Below are 16,014 nucleotides of genomic sequence, written 5' to 3'. Positions count from 1 at the left end.
CGTCGGAGAAGTTGGAGTCGAGGGAGTCGCGATCGCCGCCGGGACCTACAAAAGAAGTCTAAATCAGAGTTGGGGGTGCTCCGGCAAGACCCTCCGACGCTCAAGTCAGTTCTCTGCCTCAACAAGAATGAAGTGTTCGAACAAAAATTTTAGCAGAGTTTTGAGATAGAAATTAGAGCTTAGAGAATAACGTATCTGGGTCCCCTTTTTTTATAGGTGGAGGGTGCAACAGACTGATAGCGACGTTTGTAACCGCCTGACAGTGGGCCATTCGGGGCCAGGAAAAGTTTATTATGAAGAGTAGTGGAGTGGAATCGTGGCCATCACCGTGGCCTGCCACGTAGAGCCCGTTGCGGGGAGTGGAGCAGCGTCCGTTGTCGCGACTTGCCAGAGAGCGGAGGAGCCGCACGGAATCCGTCGCAGGAAGTGGAGCAGAGTCGTGGCCATTACTGTGGTCTGCCAGGGAGTGAAGGAGCCGCGCGGTATCCGTCACAGGAAGTGGAGCAGAGTCATGGCCATTACTGCGGCCTGCCAGGGAGTGAAGGAGCTGCGCGGTATGATAGCCTATTTCGCAAGTGTACGAAATTGCTCAAGTAATATAATGATAAATAAGAGATCGTTCCCACGAGGACTGAGTTTAATTACCAAAAATGAACGCTGATTTTACTAATATCTAAACGATCGAAACTGAATGATAATGAAAAATAAAATTAACTCTAAAGAACTCAATGAAAGCTGAATCAAAATTCGATTGATAAAGCATTAGGGTATATCTGATTTCACTTGGACCAATTATCAATTCCAGCTATTCTGATTAATAATCTAAATTTAATTATTAATGTAAGGATAAATAATCCTAAATTATTTAATAATCTCTCCCGAGTCTTATTAAATATACTAATTAAAACCTATAATCTATCTTCCAATAGTAAAATAGATTTCAATTAGTTCAACAAGCACAGTGATTATTTTCAAGATCCCACAGGTCAAATCTTCTGCTCCCGCTCCAATTATTATTCCTATGATGTTTGTTATTAACTCCAATTTATAATCTTCCTTCCCAGTACCAATTATAAATCGAAATCAATCAAGTACCAAAGATAATAATACTTAAAAGCATTAAGCGCAAATAACAAACAATTGCATTAACAAAGAAAATTAATACAAGATTCTGGAATTAAAATTTAATTCAAGCTACATCAGGTACCCTAGCTAAAAAATTAGCTTTTCATCATAACAAAATCAAACTCAAGTTTACTTGAATAAAACTCCAAAATCATCCTAACAATGAGTTCTAGAAAATAAATTCAAAGTAAACAAGAGAAAGAAAAAACTCTGAAGGAATTGCAGAGCCGAATGAATCTTCTCTTCAAATCTTCCAGATACTCCAAACTCTCCTTGCTTGATTTCTAGCTTTCAAAGATGATTCTCCTCCCTTCCTGCTGGTGTTTTAGGATCCTTAAATAGGGCTAGGGCTAGGGTTAAGGTGCTATTTTTCTCATGATTTTATTCTATATATCATTCTTTTTATTTAGTATAGAATCTCTCCTCCTTTGGATAGGCTTTAAGCAACCACCAGCCATCTACTCCTTATGCTGCCCAAATTTTCTGATTTTATTATGATTTCCATAGTAAAAGAAGGAAAGGAGGCATGGTTAATTAGAGGAGAAGAATTTCTTCCTTTCTGGGTCCACAAAATCTGCAAAACAAGGTAAGGTTTCGACTGCCCAAATCAAGTTTTTCAAGAATTAGTTTCAATTCTTTCTCAGTTTGCTCCTCATGCAGAATTAGTTTGGACTCTGATTTTGATGCAAGACCTGATGACTCCGGATGACAAACCCTGCTGAATCGGACTCAACCAATTTCACTTAATTTGACCTTTAAAACATGGTTAAGCCCAATTAGGTGTGACCTGGCTCAATTACCTGCAATTGACATAAAACATATCAGGTTCTTATATTTATTTAGTTAATTATTATACCAATTTTATCAAAATCATTAAAAACTAATAATAAGAATTACTATAAAAATGCAATACATCAAATACCCCCAAACTTAAGTTTTTGGTTGTCCCCAAGCAAAAGAAAAGTCCAAATCAAAAATGAAGAATCTCAAAAAATTAATGCTAAAAACTTTATTTAACATTAATATACTCAAAATCCATCTAGACACAAAGGAGTAATACCCAAATGCCATGGCTTAACCACCTCAACCCAAAATCGAAAGGCAAACCCACAAGCTAACTATTCCAAACTCATTCATACTCAAACAAAATTACGCACAATCAATAGCTACTCTGCTTCCTTTAGATTTTAATAAAATAATTCGGTTCAAACATCCAATCCTGAATGCAAAATCCTATCAGCCCATCTCCAATAGTGCAAACAACGTACTCAAGAGATCAATAGGACTTTTTCGGGTAAAAAAAAAAAATGAAAAGCAAGCAACAAGAATGATGGTTATGGTCACATAAGTGAAAATAAATTAACCACAATAAATCAGAGCATACTCAATTACTTATGCTTTACATCCCTTCCTTTATTTGTTTTATTTTATACTTTTAGAACAGCCTATACACTTTGGCACTCTTCCTTAAGTCATCATTTGCCTTTTTACGCGAATACCGACATTGGTGATGAAGGCACCCGGTTACTCAGCAAGTCATATACTCAAAGTGCTTTGCATACTCATAATTCAAGTCACTGTTTGACGTAAAAGCAAACATGGGGCTCATGAATGCTCCTAGTTACTAGGCAACTTGAAACAGCGGAGTAGATTGTGCTTTTTTTTTTTTTTCTTCTTCTTCTTCTTCTTCTTCTTCTTCTTTTTTTTTTTTTTTTGAAGGAAAGGAAAACTAAAAATTTAGTATGCTCTAACCATTATAATCAATTTATTCTCAAAAAATATGAACAGTAGATATGAGATAGGATGAAAAGAAAATACAAGGGGTCAAAAAGGATATGCCAAAGGAATGCCTATATCATTTCTCCCAAGTAAATTGTCTACATTTTATTGCAACAAAGCTCACAAATAGGATTGGCGAAGCAAAGTAACTATCTCCTATACGAGATTTTATTTAAGTATTTACAAGTATAAAACAGTCAATCCCTGAATTTGACTTCCAAATTTAAAGCTAAGATAGCCAAACACTAACACAAAAGTAAAATTGTCCCCCTCTATATCCTTACAAGTGATCAATGAATCAATATTCCAAATTTTTTTTTTTTTAAATTTTATAAAAAAATAAAGATAAAGATGCAAACATAATGGCAATCCTATATTATTAACACGAAATGCTCATGCAAATGCACCCCCAAATCTGAATTTGACATTGTGCTCAATGACAAGATCATCATCACAATACATATTATAGCAAGGCATTCTTAAAGGTTAGGGGTACTCCCCTTTGTAGCGTGCCTATGCGCTTGTGTGAGTTTGCAACTCGTCCTCAGTCATTTCATATCTCTTGTCTTCTTCAATGTGCCTACAAAAAGTGAACAACGTCCATTCAAACCTTGAAAATATAGTGAGGATTAAAATTGACTCAAAAATAAAAAAAAAAAATTTGCTTAGGTTGCCTCCCAAGAAGCGCTAGTTTATAGTCGTTAGCTTGACTATCCCAATGCATTATATCAGTGCTATGGAGGTTTTTGGTTGCTCAAATCCTCCATCTATGTATTCCTTCAACCTTTGCCCATTGACTTTGAAGGTCCTATCACCACTCTTCAGCTCAACAGCTCCATGTGGAAAAACTTGTATAATCTCAAATGGACCTGACCACCTAGACCGGAGCTTGCCTGGAAATAGCTTTAGGCGAGAGTTATACAGCAACACCTTTTGTCCTGGTTGGAATTCATGCCTCACAATATGTTTGTCATGCCATCTTTTCGTTCTCTCCTTGTAAATTCTTGCATTTTCATATGCATGGAGGCGGAACTCATCAAGTTCATTAAGCTGTAATAACCTTTTCTCCCCAGTAGCTTCCATATTGAAATTTAGCAACCTAGTTGCCCAGTAAGCTCGATGCTCTAGCTCCACAGGTAAATGGCATGCTTTTCCATAAACTAGACGATACGGGGACATCCCAATTGGCGTTTTGAATGCTGTTCTATATGCCCATAACGCATCATCTAATTTTAGGGACCAGTCCTTTCTTGATGAGTTGACAGTAGTCTCCAATATTCTTTTAATTTCACGGTTGGAGATCTCTACTTGTCCACTTGTTTGAGGATGATATGGTGTTCCTACACGATGAGTAACACCATATTTTATCAATAGAGAATCCAAATAACGATTACAAAAATGCTTACCTCCATCCGTGATGATAGCTCTTGGAATACCAAAGTGTGTGAATATGTATTTTTTTAAGAACTTGAGCACACTCTTGGCATCATTAGAGGGAAGTGCTACTGCCTCAATCCATTTGGATACATAATCCACCGCCACCAGGATGTATTGATTTGAATGAGAAGGTGGAAAAGGCTCCATAAAATCTAATCCCCACACATCGAACAGTTCTACTTCAAGGATATTGGTTAGTGGCATTTCCTGTCTAAAAGAAATATTTCCAGTTCTTTGACATCGGTCACAAGAAGAAACAAAAGCAATAGCATCTTTAAACAGGTTAGGCCAATAAAAACCACACTGTAATACTTTAGCAGCTGTTTTGTTGGGTCCAAAATGGCCTCCACACTCTAATGAATGGCAGTGTTTTAAAATATTTTTAATTTCATCATCAGGCACACATTTCCTAATAAGCTGATCTGGACAATACTTATATAAATATGGATCCTCCCAAAAATAATATTTTGCATCATGTAAAAATTTCTTTTTTTGCTAGTAATTAAATTCCGAAGGAATAATATCACATGCCTTAAAATTAACAATATCAGCATACCAGGGTGTACTAGATGTGAGTAATGCAAATAATTGTTCATCAGGGAATGACTCATTAATGGGTACCTCAGTGTTCTCAATTTCTTTACTTAACTCTAACCGAGACAAGTGATCTGCTACAAGATTTTCTGCTCCTTTCTTATCCCTAATCTCCAAGTCAAATTCCTGCAATAAGAGCACCCAACGAATTAGTCTCGGTTTCGCATCCTTCTTTTCAAGTAAATATTTAATTGCTGAGTGATCAGTATAAACTATTTTTTTTGCTCCTATAAGATATGGCCTAAATTTATCAAAAGCAAAAATAATGACGAGCAACTCTTTTTCTGTGGTGGCATAGTTCAACTGTGCATTATTCAGTGTTCGACTCGCATAGTACACCACATGAAGTCTATTCTCCTTTCTTTGTCCCAAGACTGCTCCTATAGCATAGTCGCTTGCATCACACATGAGTTCAAATGGTAGATTCCAGTCAGGTGCAGTGATGATAGGAGCTGAGATTAATTCTCTCTTTAATCTGTTAAAAGCAACCAAACACTCATCAGTAATTTTAAAAGGCGCATCCTTGATCAATAAATTACAAAGAGGTTTGGTAATTTTAGAGAAGTCTTTTATAAATCTTCTATAGAAGCCAGCATGCCCTAAGAAACTCCTCACTCCTTTAACAGATGTTGGTGGTGGTAATTTTTCAATGACCTCCACCTTTGCTTTGTCTACTTCTATCCCTCTAGATGAAATCTTATGGCCTAAAACTACTCCTTCCTGCACCATAAAATGACATTTCTCCCAATTCAACACAAGATTAGTTTCTTCACAACGCTGTAGAACTTGGGAGAGGTTAGTCAAACACATATCAAAAGAAGGACCAAAAACTGAAAAATCATCCATAAAGATTTCAATGAATTTTTCAACCATATCAGAGAATATAGACATCATACATCTTTGAAAAGTTGCAGGTGCATTACATAACCCAAATGGCATTCTCCTATATGCAAATGTTCCATATGGACAAGTAAATGTAGTTTTTTCTTGATCCTCAGGTACAATAGGAATTTGAAAATATCCTGAATAACCATCTAAAAAATAGTAGAAGGGATATCCGGACAATCTCTCAAGCATTTGATCAATAAAAGGCAAAGGAAAATGGTCCTTTCGTGTGGCTTTGTTTAACTTCCTATAATCAATACACACACGCCAACCAGTGACTGTTCTAGTGGGTATCAGCTCATTTTTATTATTTGTAATAACAGTCATCCCCCCTTTCTTAGGAACTACTTGAACAGGACTCACCCAACTACTATCAGAAATAGGGTAGATAATTCCTGCATCAAGTAACTTCATTACTTCAGCTCTAATTACTTCCTTCATATTAGGATTTAACCTACGTTGATGCTCAATTGAAGGTTTGTAGTTTTCTTCCATTAAAATTTTATGCATGCATATACTGGGACTAATTCCCTTAATATCATCAATAGACCAGCCTAATGCTCTCTTATACTTTTTCAACACATGCAACAATTTTTTCTCTTGTTCAGTAGACAAATGAGCAGATATAATGACAGGAAAAATAGATGAGTCTCCCAAGAATGCATATCTTAAGTGAGAAGGGAGCTGCTTAAGCTCAAGCTTGGGGTTTGGCTTAGCCTCTACTGAATCCTGTATTTTCTCAATATCATTTAATACATCAACATGCTGTTTATTTTTAACACCATCAATCAAGTCATATTCAGAATTGTCAATTATTTCACTAACAAATTTATTAATCACATCTAATCTAAAACATTCATCATTCTCAAGAGGATATTTAGATGAATTAAGCACGTTAAAAATTACCTCTTCTTGTCCCACTCTTAAAGTAAGCTTACCCTCATGGACATCTATAAGTGCCTTGCCAGTTGCAAGGAATGGACGTCCCAATATCAAAGGAACCTCTCTATCTTCCTCCATATCCAAGACAATGAAATCCACTGGGAAGATAAATTTGTCCACCTTGACTAATACATCCTCCACTATGCCTTTAGGATATGTCACCGATCGATCAGCTAGTTGTAATGAGACACTGGTCGGTTTCACATCCCCTAGTCCAAGCTTCCTGAAAACAGATAAAGGCATTAAGTTAATGCTAGCACCTAAATCGCACAATGCTTTAGTAAATTCGATATTGCCAATATTGCATGGAATTGTAAAACTCCCTGGATCCTTTAATTTTGATGGCAACTTGTTCTGAATGATTGCACTGCACTCTTCGGTGAGCATGACTGTCTCATGGTCCTCTAGCCTTCTCTTTTTGGAAAGGATGTCCTTCAAGAATTTGGCATAGCTAGGCATCTGAGCTAATGCCTCTGCAAATAAATATTTATGTGTAGTTTCTTGAAGACCTCCAAAAACTTCAGAAAGTTCTTGTCATCCTTACTTTGCTTAAGCCTTTGAGGAAAAGGAACTGGTGGATTGTAGGGCTTTACTGGCTCTTCCTTTTTCTCTTTTAGCTTCTCTTTGACCATAGTCTCTTCTTGAGTTTGTTCCTTTACTTGTTCTTTAATAGGCTCTTTCCCTTGTTGTTCCCCTAGTTGTTTTCCACTCCTCAAGGTAATTGTCTTCACATGCTCCTTCGGGTTCGTTTCAGTATTGCTAGGCAATGACCCTTGAGTTCTGTTAGCTACCATATTGGCCAACTGTCCCATTTGTATTTCCAAGTTTTTAATGGCAGCTTGCTGGTTTTGAAAGTTTGCCTTAGTCTCACCCATGAAATCAGTAGTGGCCTTAGTGAGTGTTGCAACCAATTCTTCCAGATTAGACTTCTTTTCTTGCTGTGGAAAACCAGGTGGTCCTCTATTCTGATAATTTTGTTGTTGCTGTTGATTTCCCCAGAAAAAATTTGGATGGTTCTTCCAGGCAGGCGTGTAGGTGTTTGAGTATGGATTGTTCTGTTGCCTTCCTTGGTTTGCCACATATTGCACTTGTTCTTGTACTGGAGGCATGAATGAGCTGTCAATCGGGCAATCTCGAGTAGCATGTTGCCCAGTACACATCTCACAGGTCTGCACACAAGTATTGACAGCATTAATAGACAAATGATCTAATTTTTTGAAAAGAGTGTCTACTTTTGCATTGAGTGCAGTAATAGCGTCTATCTCATGAACCCCAGCAGGTCTCCTCGCCATATTTCTCTCATTGGGCCATTGATAATTGTTGTTGGCCATTTCCTCCAAAAGATCATAGGCCTCATCAAGCGACTTCCCCATCAATGAACCTCTAGCAGCAGCATCAATATTAATTCTGGTATGGTTGTTCAGCCCATTGTAGAAGGTTTGCACAACCAACCATTTAGGCAGCCCGTGGTGTGGACACCTCCTAAGCAGATCCTTGAACCTTTCCCAGGCTTCATATAAGGTCTCCATGTCAATTGCACAAGGTTTGGATGTCAGTCCTCAACTTGGCAGTCTTAGCAGGTGGAAAGAATTTTGCCAAAAATTTTTGTGCTAAGTCATTCCAAGTGGTGATCGAGCCAGCAGGAAGAGACTGTAACAATGCTTTAGCTTGTCTCTAAGTGAAAACGGGAACAATCTTAACCGAATTGCATCATCTGACACTCCATTATGCTTAAGGGTATCACATATCTCCAAAAGTTTGCAATGTGCGCATTAGGGTCATCATTGGGCAATCCTCCAAACTGAACTGCTGTCTGGATCATTTGGATCAAAGCAGGCTTGATCTCAAAGTTGTTTGCTTGCACAGGTGGTCTTGTGATGCTAGATGAAGCTCCATTCACGGTAGGCATGGCATAATCCGCAGTGCCCTGGGGTTTGCCTCTCTAGCAACCTCATTATTTCCTACTAGGATTACTTCTCTCCTTGGATCTTCAGCCATTTTGGATCTACTTTTGCCTCAGATTTCTTCCTTCTCTGACTGCTTTAATGTTTTGTTTACAAGTGCGTTCAATTTCTTGACTTGAAATGGGATTTGATTCAATTCTACCAGTCGACCCGATTCTCTTTTCAAGTTGTAATTTTGAAAGATTATTATCTTTTTTTTTTTTTTTTTTTTTTTAGAGAAGAGAGAAGAGGAAAGAGAGAGAAAAGAGTTCTAGAGATGAGTCCTAAGGAGTCCTAAATCTAGAGATGAAAGAGAAGAGTGTTTTAATTAGGTTTAAATTTTCATGGCAAACAAGTTAGCACAAAATGGACTTTCTATCCTAGGTTAACCTAGATCTAGACAGCTCCTAACTGTTCCAAGATCGCCTTCAAGCACTCCAAGCCCAAAACTGACTAACTGTCTGGCAGGTAAGTGTAAGATGTGGGAGGTCCCCTGCTTGTTGCTTTCCTTAGACACCAACTGAGTTGGCCAGGTCAGACAACGGAACCAATTGAAAACCACCTTCTTAAACCACTTGCCTTAGACACCGAGCAATTAATCAATTCGAACCCGGTCTAACTTTAGGGCTTTTTGTCCTATTGAGCTCGAATATCCTAGGGCCAACGTTTAATTGATTTTAGATTAAGGTCTAGGTTATGCAGATGAAGGATGTGGTTTTTGGGCTAAGAAAGGGTGATCAAATCCCACCTTATCTGATTAATGGGTTAAGTGCCCTTAAAGTTAATTATGGAGATGCAATGCAAAGAAACAAGATGTCCAATCAAGTTTGATTTTTTTTTTTTTAATATTTTTGGTTATACTATATTAGTTAAGCGTTATGAATGTCAGTGATTTTTTTTTTTAAATCTCTAAGAAATAAAATATCTAGATTACTAGTAAAATCAACTATTCTTGATATTAAAGCATCAGTCCCCGGCAACGGCGCCAAAAACTTGATAGCCTATTTCGCAAGTACACGAAATCGCTCAAGTAATGTAATGATAAATAAGAGATCTTCCCACGAGGACTGAGTTTAATTACCAAAAATGAATGCTAATTTTACTAATATCTAAACGATCGAAACTGAATGACAGTGGAAAATAAAATTAACTCTAAAGAACTCAATGAAAGCTGAATCAAAATTCGATTGATAAAGCACTAGGGTATATCTGATTTCACTTGGACCAATTATCAATTCCAGCTATTCCAATTAATAATCCAAATTTAATTATTAATGCAAGGATAAATAATCTTAAATTATTTAATAATCTCTCCCGAGTCTTATTAAATATACTAATTAAAACCTATAATCTATCTTCCAATAGTAAAATAGATTTCAATTAGTTCAATAAGCACAGTGATTATTTCCAAGATCCCACAGGTCAAATCTTCTGCTCCCGCTCCAATTATTATTCCTATGATGTTTGTTATTAACTCCAATTTATAATCTTCTTTCCCAGTACCAATTATAAATCGAAATCAATCAAGTACCAAAGATAATAATACTTAAAAGCATTAAGTGCAAATAACAAACAATTGCATTAACAAAGAAAATTAATACAAGATTCTGGAATTGAAATTAAATCCAAGCTACATCAGGTACCCTAGCTAGAAATTTAGCTTTTCATCATATCAAAATCAAACTCAAGTTTACTTGAATAAAACTTCAAAATCATCCTAAGAATGAGTTCTAGAAAATAAATTCAAAGTAAACAAGAGAAAGAATTAAAAACTCTGAAGGAATTGCAGAGCCGAATGAATCCTCTCTTCAAATCTTCCAGATACTCCAAACTCTCCTTGCTTGATTTCTAGCTTTCAAAGATGATTCTCCTCCTCTCTCTTGCTGGTGTTTTAGGATCCTTAAATAGGGCTAGGGCTAGGGTGAAGGTGGTATTTTTTCCATGATTTTATTCTATATATCATTCTTTTTATTTGGTATAGAATCTCTCCTCCTTTGGATAGGCTTTAAGCAACCACCAGCCATCTACTCCTTATGCTGCCCAAATTTTTTGATTTTATTATGATTTCCATAGTAAAAGAAGGAAAGGAGGCATGGTTAATTAGAGGAGAAGAATTTCTTCCTTTCTGGGTCCACAAAATCTGCAAAACAAGGTAAGGTTTCGGCTATCCAAATCAAGTTTTCCAAGAATTGGTTCCAATTCTTTCTCAGTTTGCTCCTCATGCAGAATTAGTTTGGACTCTGATTTTCTTCCATTTAATTCTTTCCAAGATAGCTCTTTGCCACCCAAAATCGGTTGCCATATCAGATCTTTGTGCCAAGAAACACTAAGAAGAATCTGGGTGTATCGGGTGTTTCTTGTTGTGTCCAACATTGTTACCAACTTCAACCTACTGGAGCCACCTCATCTGGAATCCAAATTCAATTCTGTAAATTATGTTCCTTTCTTGCTTCTCTCAAAATTCTGTAGGATCTAATCTTGCTCAATTTGGAGTCCTGTAGCTTGCCTTTTAGGGGTCCTCACACCAAAATATCCAGAATTTAGATTGGTTGACTAGATAGGAGAGATTAACTACTTGATTTATTTCCTGCACCTCTAGTTTCTTTTCTGGCTGATGATGCCAAAAAGGATAAGGTGTGGGGTCCATTGATATCTTGATTTGGTTATTCTGCTTTGAGATGGACTCTGATTTTGATGCAAGACCTGATGACTCCGGATGACAAACCCTGCTGAATCGGACTCAACCAATTTCACTTAATTTGATCTTTAAAACATGGTTAAGCCCAATTAGGTGTGACCTGGCTCAATTACCCGCAATTGACATAAAACATATTAGGTTCTTATATTTATTTAGTTAATTATGATACCAATTTCATCAAAATCATTAAAAACTAATAATAATAATTACTATAAAAATGCAATACATCACCTCTAATCTCTTGGTTGGCACTTGATGGCATGAGTTGATTTCAAAAGATTAGCAGATCTCACTATTCTCATTTTATAACAGCATGAGACCTGTATGACACATTGCACATTGCACAGGTGTTTATTTTGCAATCTTTTCATGATAGTCTATTTATGTCTCCAAAAATGCTACATTTTAGAATTAACTAATTTTTTAAAATCTAATATTCTAGAATAATTCATGTCCAATCCCTTATAGACTGTTTGTCAAATACTGGAGCAATCAAAGATTCACTAAGCCGTTGGCTCAATGGACTCACATGATAGTGATAGATCCTCTAAGGAATGCTACTGCAATCTTTAAGTGTATTTCCCAAGTGTTCAACCCTAAGGACAAGGGTGGTTTTAAAGGTGTGGAATGTTACACGCTTCTCTGCTCTATGTTCAGTGGGGTTTTTAAACAAATATTTTATTTTTTAGGCAGGAATCTGTTAAGGAGTTCATTAGGGTCTTGAATATATATATATATATATATATATATATATATATATATATTCTTTTTTTTTTTTTTTTTCCTTTTCCTCCCCCTGTTATTTCTCATTTCCCAGGAAGTGAGCAACATTCTATCTTGTATGGCTGACATGTCAATGGAGCTTTGCTTGGTTCTACTCTTTAGATAACTTCTTAGACAGCTGGGCTGTCTGAAATAAAGTGATAATACTAGACATGGTACATCATTGTAGACCTTCTGTTTGCTGAAAATATAACATGTAGAAACTTGCACCATGATCAATAAAGGCCCAGATGAATATGCTTTAAATGCCTATTTGAAGGCAATAGCCTTCTCTAGTACTAAAGTAGATTAGAATGTTCTATGATTGACTTGCTCAATGTGTCTCCTCTGGCTTTAGTCTAGGTAGTCATTTCCAATGATGGATCTCACTTTGGACATGTTTTTATAGTCTTTCCATATGACATGTCTATTTGTGGTGCTCTTGGCAGCCTTATACATTGATGATGGTAGTTTTAGCCCTCTTTTTTTCATAGCATCTCTGTTTTCCTTCTATTATGCAAACTAGTTCTAGGTGTTCGGCTAGCTTCAATACTCAATGTTAAAACCCAAGGTGGTTAATATAACATGCCCAGCTGCCAAAGGTGCAGAAAGCTTAACTTGTAATCAAGATTTTAAAATGAGCACAAAGTCACCTATCTTTCCTCTAGGAAAGCTTGTTTTTGTTACCTGTATATTTTATGAAATGTGCTATATATGCACTCAATCCCTTGTTTTAACTTACAAAAGCATGCACTAATCTCCTCTACTCTTACCCTTTCTTTTATCTTCTCATCCTCCTTTATGGTTCATCTGTAACCTGAGTTTTAGCCTATTTTCCCACGAAACATCCATTAAGACCTGAAATTGCCCTGGAGTCTTACCTTACCTCATGTAGCCATTTTCATTCCAAGCCTAGTTTCCAGGAAACGGTCCCTTTCTAGTTCAATTTTCATATAATGAAATCTGATTTTTAAAATTCCTGCAAGTGTACTTTTAGCTTTTGCTATTCTAAAGGACCTCAACCCCATCAGACTGTAAAGATCTTTCCCCTTTCCTTTCCTTCAGGTATTAGAGCTTCATATCCTTGATTTCCTGACATCATAAGCTGTATTTTCATTTGTTATATGACAAAATAATATATAAAAGTAGCACCACAAAAACTGTAATTTTGGTTTCAGTTATTTGTTTTTCATGAATTCTTCTTACAGGTGAAACAACTAAGGTGATATTGGTAATTCATTTGACATTTGATTTTGATCTCATTTTCATTGCTCCTTTCTGACAGGTTGAGGGAAGGGCTTGCTTGTCAAGAGAGGTTAAAAATGGATTAGAAATTCTGAAACGTAAACGGCTCCAACGTTTGAAGTTGTCTGTAGGCCCTGAAGGGGCAAACGTCACTACCATGATGACTAGAAGTGGTGGGGATGCTTTGAGAACATCTGCATCATGTTGGACAGGAATGCAAAGAAATGCTGATGAATTTTCTCACTCAGGTGGTCCTGTGAAGGATGCTTTTGTGAAGCATAAGGTGGAAAAATTTGACATGTCAAATTTTGACTGGATTGATAAGATTCCAGAATGTCCTGTGTTCTGTCCTACAAAGGAGGAGTTTGAGGATCCCTTAATTTATCTCCAACAGATTGCTCCTACGGCATCTAAATTTGGTATGGCATAAATTTTTTGTTTCTCTTGTTGGTAGTATTACGTGAAGTTACACTGTGCTCACTAATGGTTTACAATCATATACCAGTCACGATCTGTTTTTTATGTGATAAAATTGATGCCATTATGGACTGATTGGAAAATAAGTTGGAGAAACCTCATTGGATGCTTTATTTTATTAGATATATATTGTTCTTTCTTCCTAAGCATGAATGATGGCATATGGAATGACTTTTTATGTCATGTTTTTTTGATAAAGTGCTCACTCCTGTTTAAAATTTTATTGTTCTTTTAAAAAAGGCCATTTCTGGCTTTCATGAGATGGGCGCATTTATGCAATATATTTACTATATTACCACTAGTATGAGCAGGGCAAAAATCATTCTATTTATTTTTATTTGTTTATTTATTATTGAATTGAATGATACACGGTGGTGTAAAAGGGTTCTATGATGTTGCACGAAAATGCTGCATATCCTGTTACGAGTAATGGCAGCTGATGCATTGGAATTTGGATATTAAAGATGACCCTTTTCTTGAAATAATAATTTTGTACTTTCATTGTTTACCTTAAAGTTACAGAAGGTTGAGTTACAATTATTACTATTAGATTAAAGTAAATAATTTCCTTTTTTTATTTTTATGTTTTCATTCTTCACTTTATTGTATCTTCATTCATGGTTTACCCATGAATATTTTTGATTCGCACTGGATTATCTATCCTCTTTTTCTTTCTTTTAATTTTTATTTTTTGACTTTTCAATAGGATATTGGATGTGGCAGCATCATTTTGGAAAAAGTCACTTCATTTTTTTTGGCAAGGAAAAGACACACATCATTGATGCAATATAACTTAAAAAAAAAAAAAAAACTATTATTTTGCTGGCCTATTTGACTCGGAAGACCAGTCCTTTATCCAATGTAGCATGGAAATCCTTTCTTTATCTTTTTGAGAACTGCAGGCTGCTATTTGTGTTTCAGGCATATGTAAGATCATTTCCCCATTAAATGCTTCTGTGCCTGCTGGTGTTGTGTTGATGAAGGAGAAAGCTGGATTTAGGTTCACTACTAGAGTACAACCTCTGCGCCTGGCTGAGTGGGATACAAATGACAAAATCACCTTTTTCATGAGTGGAAGGTGAGTGACTATCTCAGTATAAGTGTGACTATTGGTCTTCCAAGTTCTATGTTGTATGATTTCTTGCATTTCCCTCAGAAATTATACATTTCGGGAGTTTGAGAAGATGGCAAACAAGTTATTTTCTCGACGTTATTCTAGTGCTGGAGGCCTACCAGCTAAGTACTTGGAAGAGGAGTTTTGGCATGAAATTGCTAATGGCAAGACAGAGTCAGTGGAGTATGCATGCGATATAGATGGGAGCGCCTTCTCGTCTTCTCCTGGTGATCAACTTGGAAAAAGCAAGTGGAACTTGAAGGTGTTCTCATCTTTCCTTTCTTCTAAACAGTCTTACATTCCATCAGGAACAATTCGGTTTCTTGTTCAAATAATGCAGAGCTGAAATTGATATCTTTCAAGCTTGGCCTTATATGTCAAAATGCGAAAGCTGAAATGAGCATATACTTATTCTGCATGAGTTTTAGAATGTTGTGCTGGAAATTAAACCAGTCTAATCTGAAACACATTATGCCGTCCAAAAATCATTTAAATAGACAATGGAGCTTCAAAAACCAATTTACTATAAATTATGTCTTAAGTCTTAACTATATTGATATTTAGTCATATGATTGGGCACTTGTCTTTTGTTTGTTTTCCAGCAAAATGAATTAAGATGCATTTGATTGAAACAATCATCTACCATGTTTAGAAATGCTGAGTAGTCATATTGTAGATTATGCATTGTGTAGTATAATATGTTTTTTTTTTTGGCAAATTTGGTCTGATTTGATTAAGGTTTGCCGAACTGGTATTGGGGCTTGTATTGCTCAGTAACTGGCATGGTATGGTATGAGTCCGTGCCTTATTGTTCCGGGATATACCAGAACTTTTTTCTACAATGTCAATTTGAAATCGATAGAAAAAAAGAAAAATTAGGTTTCCTTTATTTTAAGACAAAACAAGGGTAACTCCCTATAAATGAGCCGAGAGGGCTTTTAAGCCCTCTCTCTCTCTCTCTCACTCTCCTGTTCTCTCTCTCCCTCTCTCGGCCTATCTCTCTCTCTGCCCCT

General features: G+C 36.4%; 1 protein-coding gene across 2 annotated transcripts; it reads left to right on the top strand.

Annotated features, from left to right (window-relative positions):
- Window positions 1–13,434: 13,434 nt before the first annotated feature.
- LOC140854391 (lysine-specific demethylase JMJ13-like) lies at window positions 13,435–15,531 on the top strand. Of its 2 annotated transcripts, XM_073250347.1 has the most exons (4): window positions 13,441–13,583; window positions 13,659–13,829; window positions 14,809–14,965; window positions 15,044–15,531. In XM_073250347.1, the coding sequence occupies exons 1-4, from the start codon at window positions 13,568–13,570 to the stop codon at window positions 15,345–15,347; spliced, it is 648 nt and encodes a 215-aa protein (XP_073106448.1). In that variant the 5' UTR covers window positions 13,441–13,567; the 3' UTR covers window positions 15,348–15,531. The 2 variants fall into 2 exon arrangements, with proteins under 2 accessions (XP_073106447.1, XP_073106448.1); XM_073250346.1 differs by having other exon boundaries at window positions 13,435–13,829.
- The last annotated feature ends 483 nt before the right edge of the window (window positions 15,532–16,014 follow it).

The sequence above is a fragment of the Elaeis guineensis genome, chromosome 16 (genome assembly GCF_000442705.2).
Source record: "Elaeis guineensis isolate ETL-2024a chromosome 16, EG11, whole genome shotgun sequence".
Classification (NCBI taxonomy): domain Eukaryota; kingdom Viridiplantae; phylum Streptophyta; class Magnoliopsida; order Arecales; family Arecaceae; genus Elaeis; species Elaeis guineensis.
Note: the sequence above shows the minus strand (reverse complement) of the source record. Positions and strands in the feature narration are given on the sequence as shown.

Coding starts and splice junctions, on each gene's coding strand:
- LOC140854391 (XM_073250346.1), top strand. CDS start 13,568: ATGATGACTAGAAGTGGTGGGGATGCTTTGAGAACATCTGCATCATGT. Junction 13,830..14,808: donor TCCTACGGCATCTAAATTTG/GTATGGCATAAA, acceptor TTTGTGTTTCAG/GCATATGTAAGATCATTTCC. Junction 14,966..15,043: donor ACCTTTTTCATGAGTGGAAG/GTGAGTGACTAT, acceptor CATTTCCCTCAG/AAATTATACATTTCGGGAGT.